We start from the raw sequence: 14,726 nt of genomic DNA, 5'->3' as shown, positions 1-14,726 counted from the left end.
TTTATTTGGTGCGGTGGTGTTTTGAAAACGAACCTGGACTGTTTGGATAAACTGCGTTTTGGTAGTTTATGCTTTTTGAAAACGCTGTGTTTTCACACCTCACCTATTTAGTGCGATAGCAGTTTTCTGGCAGCTGTCTGACTTTTTCAAAAAAATAAAAAATTCTAATAGCAACCGCACATAATTTATTAGCAGATTATTTTTAATCAGTTTATCAGCAGATTATTCAATAAGTTGCAGCTGATCCAAACAGATCCTTACACACATACCACACATTCTTGTGTATTTACATATCTAACACATAAATCTAAATATTTAGAAAAATTTACATATATAATTAATACTAACAATTAGTCATTTTTTTTCATATTTATACATTTTTACAACCATAATTAATTTTAGGGGCATTTACAAACCATATATTTACACTTAAATTTTACTTTATTACATTTATGCTACCCAATTATTTCATATCACCTCCAAAATACCAGCTGTTGGCATTTATTGTTGGCTATTTCTCTTGCTCTTTACCTAATGACATTTACATGCATACCACCCAATCCTTTTTAACCTAGGAACAAAATTTACATACATAATACCCAATCCCTTGTATTTGCATATCTAACACCTATTATTAAAAAGATATATTTTACAAGTATTTTGGCCATGTAATACTATTCTTTTAGAAAAAACTATGATCTATATTTGTACTCATTTGTTTCAAATGTATAAAAAAGGGGACATTTACATAATACCACCCAATTCTTATTTATTTACATACATGTGTAACACCTACATTTTTATTTATACATTTATACCACCCAAAATTTTTAAATCATATAAAAAAAACAACTATTTTAAATTTTAAAAAGTTAATGTACAGATAACTTAGACATATATGTAAAGCCTGACGTATGGAAAAAAATTGCGTACGTAAGACGTACGCAACGCTGCGTACGTTTTTGAGATTATACCGAGGGTATAAGGGGGTTATACCCGTGTTATAACCGCTTACAACCTCCATGTAACCTAGTGTAAAGACCTTATTTGTAGGTTACAGGTAGGTTACACTAGGTTACATGGAGGTTACAAGGGGTTATAACGCGGATATAACCTCGTTATACCCTCGGTATAACCTCGAAAACGTATGCAATGCTGTGTACGTCTTACGTACGCAAATTTTTTCCCTAACGTATAGGGGTTAGACATATAAATACATAAGAATTGAATGGTATTTATGTAAATCTTGCCCCCCCCCCAAAAAAAAAGGTTAAATCTTTCTTGGTTTAAAAATATGATTTTAAAAATTTAGCCTATTTTTAAATATAATTTCACATTGCAACAATCAAATCAAATTCATCATGAATATATTATTATATCGTATTTATATTTGTAAGAAATGTTGCAAAATCTATGAGTCATGCATGCTGATGCAATAAATATTTAAATATGCGTGTTTGAAATGTCGATACACCCAATTTTATACCAAGCTATTGGTGAGAAATCGATTGATAACTAAAATTCAGTTTTAAGTCAATTTCTAAATTAATTCTTTTTTTTTTTAATATATTGGTGTCAATTAATAATTTAAATACCACTTAATTTTGTTTATTTACATATCTAGCCTCTAAACTTCAATCTTTACATGCATACTACTTATGTATGAAAATGTGTCTTCATTTTTTCGAAGTTAAAATGGTGATGTTTTTAATGTAACATGAAGATTTGGATCGTATTAAGCTTAAAAAAAAAAAGTTTAGTTGTTAGATATGTGAATGGAAAATAATTGGTTGGTATGCATGTAAATGCCCCTTCCAAAAAACATTAAGTTTTGTAAAAATGAAATACCGAATCACATATTATAAACTTCAGCACTCGTAACACCTCTTTCTCCTCTAAATTCTCATCACTTCTAAAATCTAAAGGGAGTGTTTGGTAGTACCCTTTTTGATACTATTTACTTTTGAATTTAAAATAAATCTAGCCAAACATGAAAATATAGGGTAGCTAAATATGGCGCCCTTCTAAATCTAATTTTCTCTTCATTTCGTCTCTTTTATAACGTTGTACACTAAAAAATGATTTGCACGAATCTCGGGGCAATCTGACTGTTTAGACGAAAAAGAGATAAATCGAGGAGTATCTCAATAATGAAAAGCTACAAGTACTCGTAAAGACGACAAGCTAAAGATCCACCAGCCGACCAAAAGCCAGTCGACCAAATACTAACAATCAACTAATACGAAGCAAACATTCAAGCCAATAACTCTCCCAAAATCCTTAAAAAATAATCAAGGAACTAGCAAACTGGCAGACCACCTTAAAGCTGCCTAACCGCCTCTTTAAAAGTCAACCAACTTCCATGGGCGAAAGCCGACCGATATTTCAATAAAATAATAGTCTGACGTCAGCTTAGTTGATTGACTCGGGGAACTGCAGAACAAAAGATCCAAGCACATCAAAAGTTGTGAAAATGAACTACGAATGTGAAAGAGCATGATAACTGATAATAAAATCATGTAACATCCTTATTAAAATAGAGACAATTGTATAACTTTTCACTTATAAATAGAAGGTCAATAGTATGTATTAAGGCTTTTTTTGCTCTTCTCTCTAGACTCATACTCCTAAGAAGATCTTACTCTCATTTTCTATTGTAATCTCTCAGTTAAAATATATAAAATGCGTCTTAGAGCTCAGAATATTCCAGTTTGCTTCTATGCGACAAATCTATGTGTGTTCTTTTAATTCTTTCTAATTCTTTTTCTACTTTTATTTCAAGGTTTTCGCTATTCCGATCCTTAGTCATTCATCACAGAACAAATCTGGATTCAACAGATGTAAGTCCTGAATTTCTAAATCTGATTATTATGCGGATTTAATGAATTTAGGTTAAAAAAAGGCCAAATAGATTCAACAACATCTAGAATCAGAGCTTGATAAAACCCGCAGACAGATCTTAGCATAAATTAATATTTATATTGAATTTAATTTTGTAACTATCACAAGTAATTTTTTTAATTTTCGTATTAGTATTAATATTTTAAAAAATATATAAATAAAAAATTATTTGTTTAGCTTTGTATGAATTATACCATTACCTCGCTTTCTTTCACTTCAATAAATGAATTTCCCTGTTCCTGAATCCGGGAGGCCAATTTCTCCACGCAAGCAAAGAATCTTCTACATCCTGTTCTACCATCGCTTCCCGGGATCTCCGCGCTGCCGCCGTTCGTCCCCGTTCGTCAATTTCTATGTCGGACGCTCTCATCAACGGTGTCGCCGGGGCGAGCGGAGGGATCATTGCTCAGCTCATCACCTACCCTTTGCAAACTGTACATCTTCTAAACCTAAACTTTTCCATCTCTCTGCATTTCATGACAGGTTTTTTGTTTTTCTACGATTCGTTCTTCTAGGTCAATACTCGTCAGCAAACGGAGCGCGATCTGTCGAAGTCCAAGTCCATCAGTAGGGATGGAACTCTTAAGCAGATGCGCCAGGTCTTTATGCCGGAATGGTTCTTTTGGTAATGATTTCATTGTGTTCTTAGAATTTCTATTGATTGGCGATGTGATCACTGTAGGTGGTGAAGCAGGAAGGATGGGGGCGGCTCTACGGAGGGCTCGCGCCATCACTCGTAGGCACTGCGGCATCGCAGGTGAGGATGCCCTACCCTGGCTGGCATTTATTGTTGGTTATTTCTCTCGCTCTTAACCTAATAACGTTTACTTGCATACCACCCAATCCTTATTTATCTAGGGGCAAAATTTACATACATAATACCCAATCCCTATGTATTTGTATATCCCAATCTAAGGTGAGGATACGCTACTCAATGTTTTTTTTTTTAATACTTTAGTTTTGCTTTCTTCCATAATTGTATTTTTATTTAAAAAAAAGCTATACCTTTTTAAGAAATTTCACAAAATTTAGTTATTTTTATATTATTTTTAAGCTTATTTTATTTAAAGTAAATTATATTTCTAGTTGTAATTTATATTGAAATTTATTTAAATATCAAAATTTAATCAAGCTTCTTAAAGAGTTTGTTCATAATCTCGTTAAGTTAAATCAGAAACTTTTTAAGCTTGTGCACGATGTTATATTTTTTTTCCTTAAATTTTGAGAGTTTCTTTCCTATTTTAGTCAAATCAAAAGCTTGATTACACTTGAGATTATCTCTATGGATCTGTTGTTAAATTATTATTACCTAGTCAAAGTTATTAGCTTAGATGAAATATATTATTCGAAGTGGACCCCTCTCGTAAGCAGAAGTTTGCATCCAACATTTTAAGATGGGATGAGAATATTTCTCCTTGGAATCTCTTTTCATTGTTGATCATAAGATTCGAATCTTTATCATTATTATCTTCCTTGCGCACTCCCAAGATGTTTATGCTTAAGCACCGATATATATGTAATAAAAGTGAAATTTTCTCTTCGAGCATTGCATCAAAAACACATTAGCTATCTCTTGAATCCTCTCGTGCCACTCAAATGGCATCATCACTTCTCATTGATATCTCGATAAGTCAAAAGCCCCATCCACCATTGATACAAACATCGAGTTCAATGGTGTTAATTATTTTCCGTGATCATGGTTCTATTGCTTCATGCTCGGTTTTTGCTACAAACTATATTTTACCACAATGTCTTCCATAGAACGTTGAGCTATTGAGATTGTCAGGTTTTCAAAATGATAAGCATTCTACTATGTTGTTCTTAATAGTTTTGAACTTTTAATTGTTTAAATTGTTATGTTTTAAAATTTTAAAAAAAGTGTCAGATTTTCTTCACTCTACTTTCTTAAACCTCTCTTTTCTTTTTCTCCTATTTTAATTTCATCTCTTTATTTGCTTTGGTTTTTTGTTTAATTTTTGCCCATTAAGCTAAAATAGTTTAGTTATTAAGGAAGTGAAACAATCCAATTTTGAGTAAATCAAATCTTCACTCAAAGTATACAAGATGTTTTGTGGCTATATTCTACTATCCATTTAAATCTATTTATGTACCTAACCACTTGCACATGTACACATAAGTTTAAATAAATATGTAATATCTAACTTTTGATCTGATCACTTGTTACTTGATCCGATTCAGGTTTGACTTGAAAATCTAGTTGAACCAAAATTTTGACTCATAACTCGATTTATCTTTCTTGTTTAGAGCTCGATCTAATCTTCTAGTGATCCTCAATCTTCAAGCTAAGCTCCCAACCTTATTAGCAGCCAATGATGCTTTTTCTAATAGCTCATATTGTTTTTTCCTTGGATTTGTTGGATTAAAGTGGTGGAAATTCAAAATAAAAAGTTAGATTCAAATTAAAGGTGAAGCTTATCCATAAATAATAGAAATAAACTTTAGAACATTTAATTATTTAGAATGATAGTTCAGATAAATTATTATTTACCAATAAAATCATCTGATTTAAAAAGACCTTGTTAGCTATTGGGAGGGAAATTGAATGGTTTGTAAAGCTACAATATAGATGGCCCCACATCTTTGTCATGCATGTGTTGACCTCATTTTCGGATGAGGTCTTCACTTCTCTCCTTAGAGTCTAGGTTAGGTCTAGCTTTAGGCTTCTCTTGTTTGACCCTCCTAGAGGACTAGTACAAAACCCACATCATTTAGAAAATTCAAGCCACCTCGTCACTCCTTCGAGTTTCACATGGGCTGTCCCAAATCCTTAACATCCCGTTGAGTTGATTAGGATCGACACATGAAACTCAAGTCGAATTCCTACATTAATAGGAGCAGCCCCTAGGGAACCCCTTTGCGACCCGAACGCTCAATAACCCCGCATTTTGCGCACGCATCGCATCCCGCATAATTTTGGCTTAAATTGACTCGCCCGTCGGCGAACTGGTCTGGACGACCCCGGACGACGAAATAGACTACACGGATGCGTCCGGGACGTCGACTTTAGTTAGGAAGGACACCCATATCGTTATGGTTTCGCGTGCGAGCAATTAACATGGATATCGATGCATATTTTTTAGCGGTGCGCAAGCCCGGGCTCAACCCATGTTCGAGTCGGGTTTGATTCATGCTGGACTCGGGCTGAACACAGGCTAGGCACCAGCTCACATGAATTTGAAATTCAAATTTCAAAATTCAAACGAATTATTTAAATTGTCTTAATTAAAATTATTCAGGTGTTAATACCTTCCAATTAAACCTCTATGTGCATATGGAAACCATTTATTTCCCCGCCAATTGATTCAAGTAACAGCTCCTCTCCCGCTGGCCTATTTCTTTCTCGTGCACGAGAGCTTCCGCTCCCCGCTCTCATTCGACCGAAGACCCCCTGCAGCTCGTCTTCCTCCTCTGCCTCTTCCGAGCTCCTCTCCTCCACTCGCTTCCGCCCAGCTCTACCGAACGAAACTCCCGCTCATCTTCTCCTCTCCCTTACGACCAAAAGACCGAACACCCTCCTCCGCTCGCTCTCTCCTCCTCTGCGACTCGATCGTATCCCTAGCCGAAGCTCCTCTTTGCCTCACCCGCTCTTCTCCTGCTCGTCCCCGCCGCTCGACAGGACATGATTCTTCCTTCCAGCGAACCGAAGCGCTCAAATCCTGCGCCGAAGCCCTCCGCTCCTCTGCTCGAGTCCGCTCGCCTCACTCTCCCGAGCGAAGCCTTTGCTCGATCTCACTTCTCTGCTCAATCCCGCTCGACAGGAAGAACCGAAGTCGCTCAGCTCTCTTGCGTACGTCTGCTTCGCCTCCCTCAAAGATTGAGAGCCACATTCGACATCATGAGCTCCTCATCACGTCGAACAACCGCTCGACACTGCATCCCTCTTCTGCGAATGGAAACGTTCGCCTCTTGCTCCTCTCTGTGGACCGCAACCCTCGTCTCCTCTCCTTTCTGCTTCTGACCCTGGTAAGCCAGATAAATTTAAACTTACACACCCCTCTTTTGCTTAAGTTGTTAAAGTTCTGTTATTTGGTTTGCCTCTTGCGGTCTTTAGATTCAAAGATTGTCTTGGTCCTGCATATAGTTATTGTTTTGAAAAGATTTATGAGAAGCAAAGAGACTCGAGGCTTATTTATCTTTTTGTTTGAGAACTTTGAATGTTTCATGACTTTGGATTTGCAAAAAAAAAAAAAAATCTAAAAATTTTAATGTTTTGCCTCTATAGGGAACCTGTAACCCAGATAAAATAAATCTTATCTAATTTTTTATGTTAGGTAGGGAAACTTGTTGGCTTTTTTTTATAATATTTCGCAGACCAAAACGGATGTCACAAATTCTTTATTTTAGGTGATTGAATTCTTAGTGATTGAATCCAGGTGATTGAATCCCTATTATAAGTGATATATTTATTTTTTGGGATAAATGTATTACTTGTAGTATTGTATTCAATTATCTAAACTATTTAAAATGTAAGAACCGTTTGGTTTCACCTATTTTAAAATTAAAATTTTACTTTTAAAAATCAAAAAGGGTTATATTCATATTTAGCTTTTGAAGAAAATCTGAAATCTTTCATGTTGTTGGAAAATTTTGGTGTTTCGCTTTTGTAAAATTTGAGTATACGAATTCTCTAATTCATAAATATTTGACTCTTGATGCTTGAGCTTCAATTGCGCATGTATAGATTTCCTCATTCTCGTGAGTTCACATGCGCGATCCTTAATTCCCATTCGTATAAGTACAACTTTTCTTAATTGTGATACATTCACATGTGTTATAACTCACACTTAAGCTCCAAATGACCGTTCACTTCATGATTAAATGTCTCCTTGTTGGTTTTGTGCCTTGAACATCCAAACATAACCGCTATCATGCTCTGAATGATCGTTTGCTTTAGGAATTAAATGGCTCTTTGATAGCCTTGTTTGCAAATTCGCATATCTAACACCTTAGTCTCAATTTTTTACACACACGCCCCACACATGGAACTCGAATACTTGCATATGTGACAAATGAATTCTTTCGCTGCATATTAAACATTGTTTGGGGAATGTTTAAATGCATCTTCTTGGGGTTGGTTTACATGTTGTTTTGGAAGAAATGTAGGTAGCGTTTAGGTGTTTGAAAACTGCCGTTTGGGGGGCTTGAAAGTGTTGTTTGGTGATTAATAGCTGTCGTTAGTCACTGTAAAAGTGTTGTTCTTTGCTGTGAGAAGCTGTAGGACCACTACCCAAAGCTTCAAGCTGCTGCCCGGTGTTATAGGAATGTTGTAGGGTGTTGTCTAAGCTCCAAGACGTTGTCCGGTATCATAGAAATGTTGTAGGGTGTTGTCCAATGCTCCTAGCCGCTGCTCGATGTTGTAGGAAGCTGTAGGACCAACACTCAAAGCTCCAAGTCGTTGCTTGATGTCATAAGAAGCTGTAGGACCACCACCCAAAGCTCCAAGCCGCTGTCCGGTGTCGTAGGAATGTTGTAGGGTGCTGTTCAATGCTCATAGCCACTACCCGATGTCGTAGGAAGCTGTAGGACCATTACCCAAAGCTCCAAGTCGCTGCCCGGTGTATAGGAATACTGTAGGGTGCTGTCCAAAGCTCCAAGCCGTTGTCCGGTGTCATAGGAATGTTTTAGGGTGTTGTCCAATGCACCTAACCGCTGCTCGATGTCATAGGAAGCTGTAGGACTATTACTTAAAGCTCCAAGTTGCTGCACGGTGTCGTAGGAGTGTTGTCGAAAGCTCCAAATCCACTATTTGGAGTGCAGGGACGCTGTAGGCTGCTGTCCAAGGCTTCAAAGCCACTGTTTAGAGTGTAGAAACACTTTAGGTTGTTGTCCAAAGATCCAAAGCCACTGTTTGGAGTATAAGAGCGTTGTAGGGTGTTGTCTGAGGCTCCAAAGCCACTACCCGGTGTTGTAGAAGCCATCTAGGTGTTGTCCACCACTGTTTGGGTTCATAGGAAACCACCTAGAAGCTGTCCATCACTATTTGGGTTCATAGGAAGCCTCTTAGGAGCTGTCCATCACTGTTTGGGTTCGTAGGAAGCCATCTAGGTGTTGTCCAGTAGCGTTTGGGTTCGTAGGAAGCCACATAGGCGCTGTCCACCACTGTTTGGGTTCGTAGGAAGTCGCATAAGTGCCGCCGATTGTTGTTTGGGTTCATAGGAACCCATACAAGTACTATTCAAAATTCCTAGCTGCTGTCCGGAGTCGTAGGATCACCGTACACACTTGCTAGTTGCTTCCCGGAGTTGTGGGTCGTAGGATCATTGTACCAGTTCGCTAGTTGCAGTTAGGAGTTGTAGGAAAATTTAGGATCACTTGTTTGAAGTTCCTAGTTGTTGCTACGACTTGTTCTACCACTTACTGTTTTTCTTCTTTTCTCTACAATTTATTCAAATTCTCTGCAAGTTATATTGTGCTTTGTGAGTTAAACATGCAACAGGAATAACAACAGCAAATACGCCACGTACGCAAATACATTTTATTTGTTGTTGTTTCTCCATTACAATTACTTGCTCTAACAAATTATGCAGGTACTGAATAAAATTTCACTTTCAAAACAAAATGATTTTTTCAAAATTAAACAACATTTTCAAAAAAAAAAATATAACATTTTGAATTTACACCCTCGGAGGAGGTAACTCACGGTTGCTAACGAGATCTCCCAGGTTTAAATGAGTTTCACAACTCATTTAAAATAAGTAAATTCAAAAGAAAATAGTGATACCGGAACGAGGGAACCGTGAGATCCTAAGCGACATCACTCTAATCAACTTTAACCCCCCATAATGACAACAAAACCAAAACCTTGAAATATACATGGTACAATCTTTTAAACCTTAGAATTTAGGACTGCTACTTCGACGAAGAGCTTGGAGCTACTTCGTGGGCAGCACAGTAAGGAGTTTGGAGCAGACTACAAGTGGAGGTTGTCGTCATTCTACAACAGCAAAACAAGTCTTCACCAGTTAAACTTTCCTAGTTTAAACAACCCATAGGACTTCGAGGTAGCTCGCCTAATGCGACGTAATTTCTCACCCACTTTTAGGCCCCTGCACAACCATGTTATGTAGCGTACGTCCTAACTCGCCTTAGGTTCCGATGTTGTTGTTCAGAACGACGTAAAACCTTTAATCTCTGCGGGCTATTTGCTTAACCAGTTATTATGCAAGTGTAAGTCCCAAATAATAAAATTGACATGATTAAACATTCAAATAACATTATCTCTAAAATATAGCCGCACAGTAGGATAGTTTGGGAAGTCACTGAAGTTTCTCCTCAGGATTTGTGACGTCCCCTACCCTTTACATCGTTTGGACTCCTGAAAGAACTGTTCCTACTTGAGCCACTCTCACTTTTTTTTCCATGTCCTGCCGTGAAAACTTAAGCTTTGAATTCTAGAAGACTAGAACCACTGATCATTATCGAGAGTTTTCTCAAGTGACTTCCGTCATTTAAATGTAATTAACTATAGGGGTTTGCCTCTATAGGGAACTTGGAACCCAGGAAAAATAAGTCTATTTAATCTTTTTATTAAATAGGAGAATTTGTCGGTTACATATAAAATATTCGCAGACCAAATGAATGTCACAAATCTCTTAGTTTGCAGGATTGTGTCTATTACCGGGATCTACAATTTTCTCTTGCAATGTGTAGTATTCAGGGTGTCAGACACAATTATGCAAATTATTGGACTAATGAGATCCATTTGGTATCATTTTCTAAAAAATTAAAGCATTACTTTCATAATCTAAACTATATAAATTATGTTTAAATTAAATTTTCACATAAAAAAGTTGGCCGACGGCATGAAGTAAATACAACTAAATTATATTGCTCCATTTATGGACGGGTTGCCAAATTCCATTGGATGCTATTGCAATTATTTACTTAGGTTACCACCATCCATCCCCATTATAGTTGTGTTAGGGCATTTAGGAAGTTCAAAATTCATTAATTATTATTTTTAAAACCAACCAAACAATTATCTAAGCCTATTAATTTTGCTAGTAATACGTGAGTGCAACTTTTGAGAAAGAAACATTTGTCAAAAGCTTCTACTCGACTAACAGATGCACTTGTTGTCGCGGTTAAATGTGGTGATATGCTATGCTTGTAAATGAGGTTAACTCGTGGTATTGAATATTGATAGAGTGGCCATTCTTTGAACTTGTTTACATGGGAGTGCTAGTAGTAAAGTTGATCTTATAAGTGCTTCCTGAATTTAGGACGTTTGTGACATTTTACTATTTGAAGTTTGTTGGAGAAAATCTACTAAAGGAATTGACCGATAGGTTAAACAGGAAAAAAGAAAGTCTGATATGCCAGAATTTTGGTATTTAGTAGGTTTGAAGATTGATATTTTTAGATTATTTTGTATTAGTGTTTTGCTACTGAAATTGTTTTTGTGCTAGCTATTCTTGTCTGTTAACAAAGAAAAATGTTATTTTATCCTTTTGAATATGATTTTTTTTTTGCCGCTTGCTAATAAGCATCTTGTATTCCACATCTCAATAACATATTTATGATATGAAGATAAACTAAGTCAATTTTCTTGTCATAAAAGAACTTGAAGACTTATAATACACGACTGATTTTTGGTCACCTAATTTAAACTTTGGGTGACAATCAAGGCAGATGATAATGATAGATATAAAAATGTTGAGATAAACATGCTATTAGTCAGAACGCCGCATATCATTTTTATTTTTGTGAAATGTTCACTAGAATATTCTTACATTGGTATGGGCTTCTGCCCTAGTTTCATGACCATGGTCATGGAGAATCCTCATGCATGTGGCTCTTCCCTCTTCGTGAGAATTTTAATGCTTTTATTTTGTACATTGCTTTGCAACACGACAATTCTAAACCAAATAATGTAATAAATGTTATTTTCAAGGTACTAAAGAAATTCTTTTTAGGGAGAATATATAAATAGGGACAATATTGTGATGATCAAGGTGCACACATAGGATGTCCAATCATCATTATGGTGCGAAAAATACAACACTATAAAATGACTTGGTTGAAAAAGGGATTGAGGCTTGCAAACATTTCTAGAAGCTATTTGGGAGAATTACGATAACTTAATTTAGGGATGTTATTGGAGAATAGTTTGAACATGTTAGCATTCAGCCGCCATCAATATTATTAGTATACCATCATAATTTATACAACTTACTTTGTACTATTCAATCAACTGGCATTATTAGACTTTGACCATAAAATAGTTAACCTCACATTCTAGGCTTTAGGGTGTGTTGACCTTGCTTTCGGTTGAGGTGTAGTTTTCCCCTCCTTACTAGCCGGGGATCTAGCCGTAGGACTTTTCTGTCGACTACTCCTAGAAAACTAGTGAAGGAGCCATCCCCGTTAGCGATTCTGAACTTTTCTTCGCTCGACTTGACGTTCCACGCTCGACTTGACGTTCCGACTTGACGTTCCATGTGGTAGTCTTGACCGCTATTGCTTAGCAGGTAAGACTACTCCGAAGGAACTCAGGGAGCATTTCTATAGGGCTGTCGGCCTTAGGATCGACTTTACTCGTTGATTTGGCGCCGCTGTGCTCTTCGCCATCCTCTTTAATTGAGTTTGAGCCGAAATTTTGATAGGATTCAGACTGCGACGTGTTTTTAGCCCGATCAACGACGAGGTTGCCCAGACGACTCCGGATGACGAAACGGATTGCGCCAATGCGTCCGGAACATTGATTTTGATTTTGCCTAGGGGGGACGTTTGTTTCATTGCGACGATTAATCTAACCCCAATTAATAAACTTATATTAAAATTCATTAATCTAACCCCAATTAATAAACTTATATTAAAATTCATTAATCTAACCCCCTCTCCCTCCCCGCCTCATTCTCTCGAACCCGTGGGCCTGTCTCAGCCCTAGGTTAGCTCGTTCGATCGCCTAACCCGCTCCTTCTTCGTGCCGTTGGGGGGGAAGGGGGGGGGTGGGGCTTCGTTCCCGCGTTCGCCTCTCGCACGCGAGACAATTCTCGCAGACGCCCATCCCTCGTATCCTATCTTCTGCGTTCTGAGTTCGATCTTCTCTGTCGCGGATTGTATCTTCTGCGAAGATCTAATCCTCTGTGCTCGATCCCTCTGCCGTATCTTAATCATTCTTCTCCTTCTTAAGCTCAGTCTTGGTAGCCCTAGGGTAAGGCCGAAAATCTCTAAGGGAGGAAACTCTGTCATTTTCTTTTCTTACTTCTTTAAGTGCTTGAACTGGTTTCCTCTTGTTGTTGGAAGGGAAAGTGAAGTTGGGGAGTGTCTTTAAAGTTCCTGTGTTACTTTCTTTTTGCTTCGAGGAGGTACTTTTTCCCCTTTTTGCGCCTTACCTCTTTTCGGTTTTGCTCTATGCCGAGTCTCTGTTAGCTTGGTGCAATGAATAATGTGGCATGTTTGTTAGCTTAGAGCTTAGAGTTGTACTTATATTTTTGAAAGGCATGTTACTCCAGCATCCAAAGATGGAAGTATGAGCATGTTCTAGGGATTGGACTTGATTACTTGCTTAAAATGGTGGAAATATAACATGATATAAGTGTTCCTCTTTTCTCTACTTGCTTGAGATGAAATTATGACATATTTCTATTACTGTGAATAAGAAGGTTGAAACATGGCTTTGAGACAATGTTAGCTCCTCTTGCAAGCATGTTGGGATATGTATTATGAGGCTTTTCATCTATTCTTATTTAGCATGAGATATTGGAGAGTTTATTTGGCCTTTCATGCATGTTTGGGAGCTCGACTTTGGCTTCTTATGACTCTTCCTTGCTTGAAATACATGTTGTAGGAGGATTTATTTAATTCGACAAGTCTTGTAACTTGTTTTGGTGGTTGGGTTTAACACCTCAAGAGGCATCACTTTGTTTAAACTTCTATTGGAAGTTGTTTCATGTTTGGAATATTTGAGTTGGGGCCTAAACATGCTCTCTATATTGTTGCTTTTGTTTAAGACATATGTTGGCTCTATATCTTGATGTCTCAAAAGGCATGTTGACTACTCTTTGGTTCTAAATGGATCGGTTTCACCTTGAAGTAGCCGAAAATTTAATTTCTGTTAAAGCCTGAGTTTATATCGATGCTTGGGTCCTGTTTTAGCTCTGCTGGGCTCGGTTTTGACTTGATTTGGGAGCTCGGTTTGTTTGTTTTAGCTCCTACCCGAGAGCCTGTTGTGGTGTTCACTCCTGCCCCTGCTCAATGGCTGTGGAAAGGTTCGGTTCTATTTGCTTTGGCCCCTGCTGGGCTCAGTTTTGGTTGGGTTGACTCAGTTTTGACATTTTATGACCATATTTGGCTTAAAAGTGCATGATGTGGAGGAACTTATTTTGATTTGGAAAAGTTCCATAGCTATCATCATCCGAAATATATGGTGACATTGCATTTTTATGTCTTGAAGGCATGAAAGTGTTTTCTACCCTTTTGTTGTGGCTCGGGTTTGAACCCTAGTTGCGGTTCGGTTTTACTCCCGTTGGGAGCTCGATTTTGCCTTGTCCTACCCCTACCCGAGAAGTGGCTTAGGTTTTGATTTTTGTTGGCCTTAGCTCCTACCTGAGAGCCTGTTTTGGCGTACTGTGTTGTTCTTATTCGAGAGCGGTCAGCTGGTTTTGATGGATTGGTTTGGAAGTTTATAAGACTGCGGTCTTTGTATTTGCTTGGTTCCTAGCCGTGGGTTTGTGATGCGGTTGAGTTAGTCTCCCCCTTTGGTCTTACCCGTGAGCTTGTTGGTGGGTTATTTGGAGTCTTTCGGCTCTTTCTTGTTGTAATTAATTAGCTTATATTTTGTTGATGAATCAAGTTTGTCA

At 37.5% G+C, this 14,726-nt stretch overlaps 1 protein-coding gene across 1 annotated transcript in view; it reads left to right on the top strand.

Annotated features, from left to right (window-relative positions):
• Positions 1–3,111: 3,111 nt before the first annotated feature.
• The window catches only part of LOC110025111 (peroxisomal nicotinamide adenine dinucleotide carrier), a 29,274-nt gene continuing 17,659 nt past the window's right edge, over positions 3,112–14,726 (top strand). The window contains exons 1-3 of the mRNA XM_020725398.1: positions 3,112–3,335; positions 3,417–3,500; positions 3,584–3,658. Of these exons, the coding sequence (XP_020581057.1) occupies positions 3,255–3,335; positions 3,417–3,500; positions 3,584–3,658 (240 nt within the window). The 5' untranslated portion in view covers positions 3,112–3,254. The remainder of the gene's footprint in view (positions 3,336–3,416; positions 3,501–3,583; positions 3,659–14,726) is intronic.

Source organism: Phalaenopsis equestris, unplaced genomic scaffold, assembly GCF_001263595.1.
Source record: "Phalaenopsis equestris unplaced genomic scaffold, ASM126359v1 Scaffold000002, whole genome shotgun sequence".
In the NCBI taxonomy this organism is placed as follows: domain Eukaryota; kingdom Viridiplantae; phylum Streptophyta; class Magnoliopsida; order Asparagales; family Orchidaceae; genus Phalaenopsis; species Phalaenopsis equestris.
The sequence above is the reverse complement of the archived record's forward strand: the minus strand, read 5'-3'. Positions and strand labels throughout refer to the sequence as shown.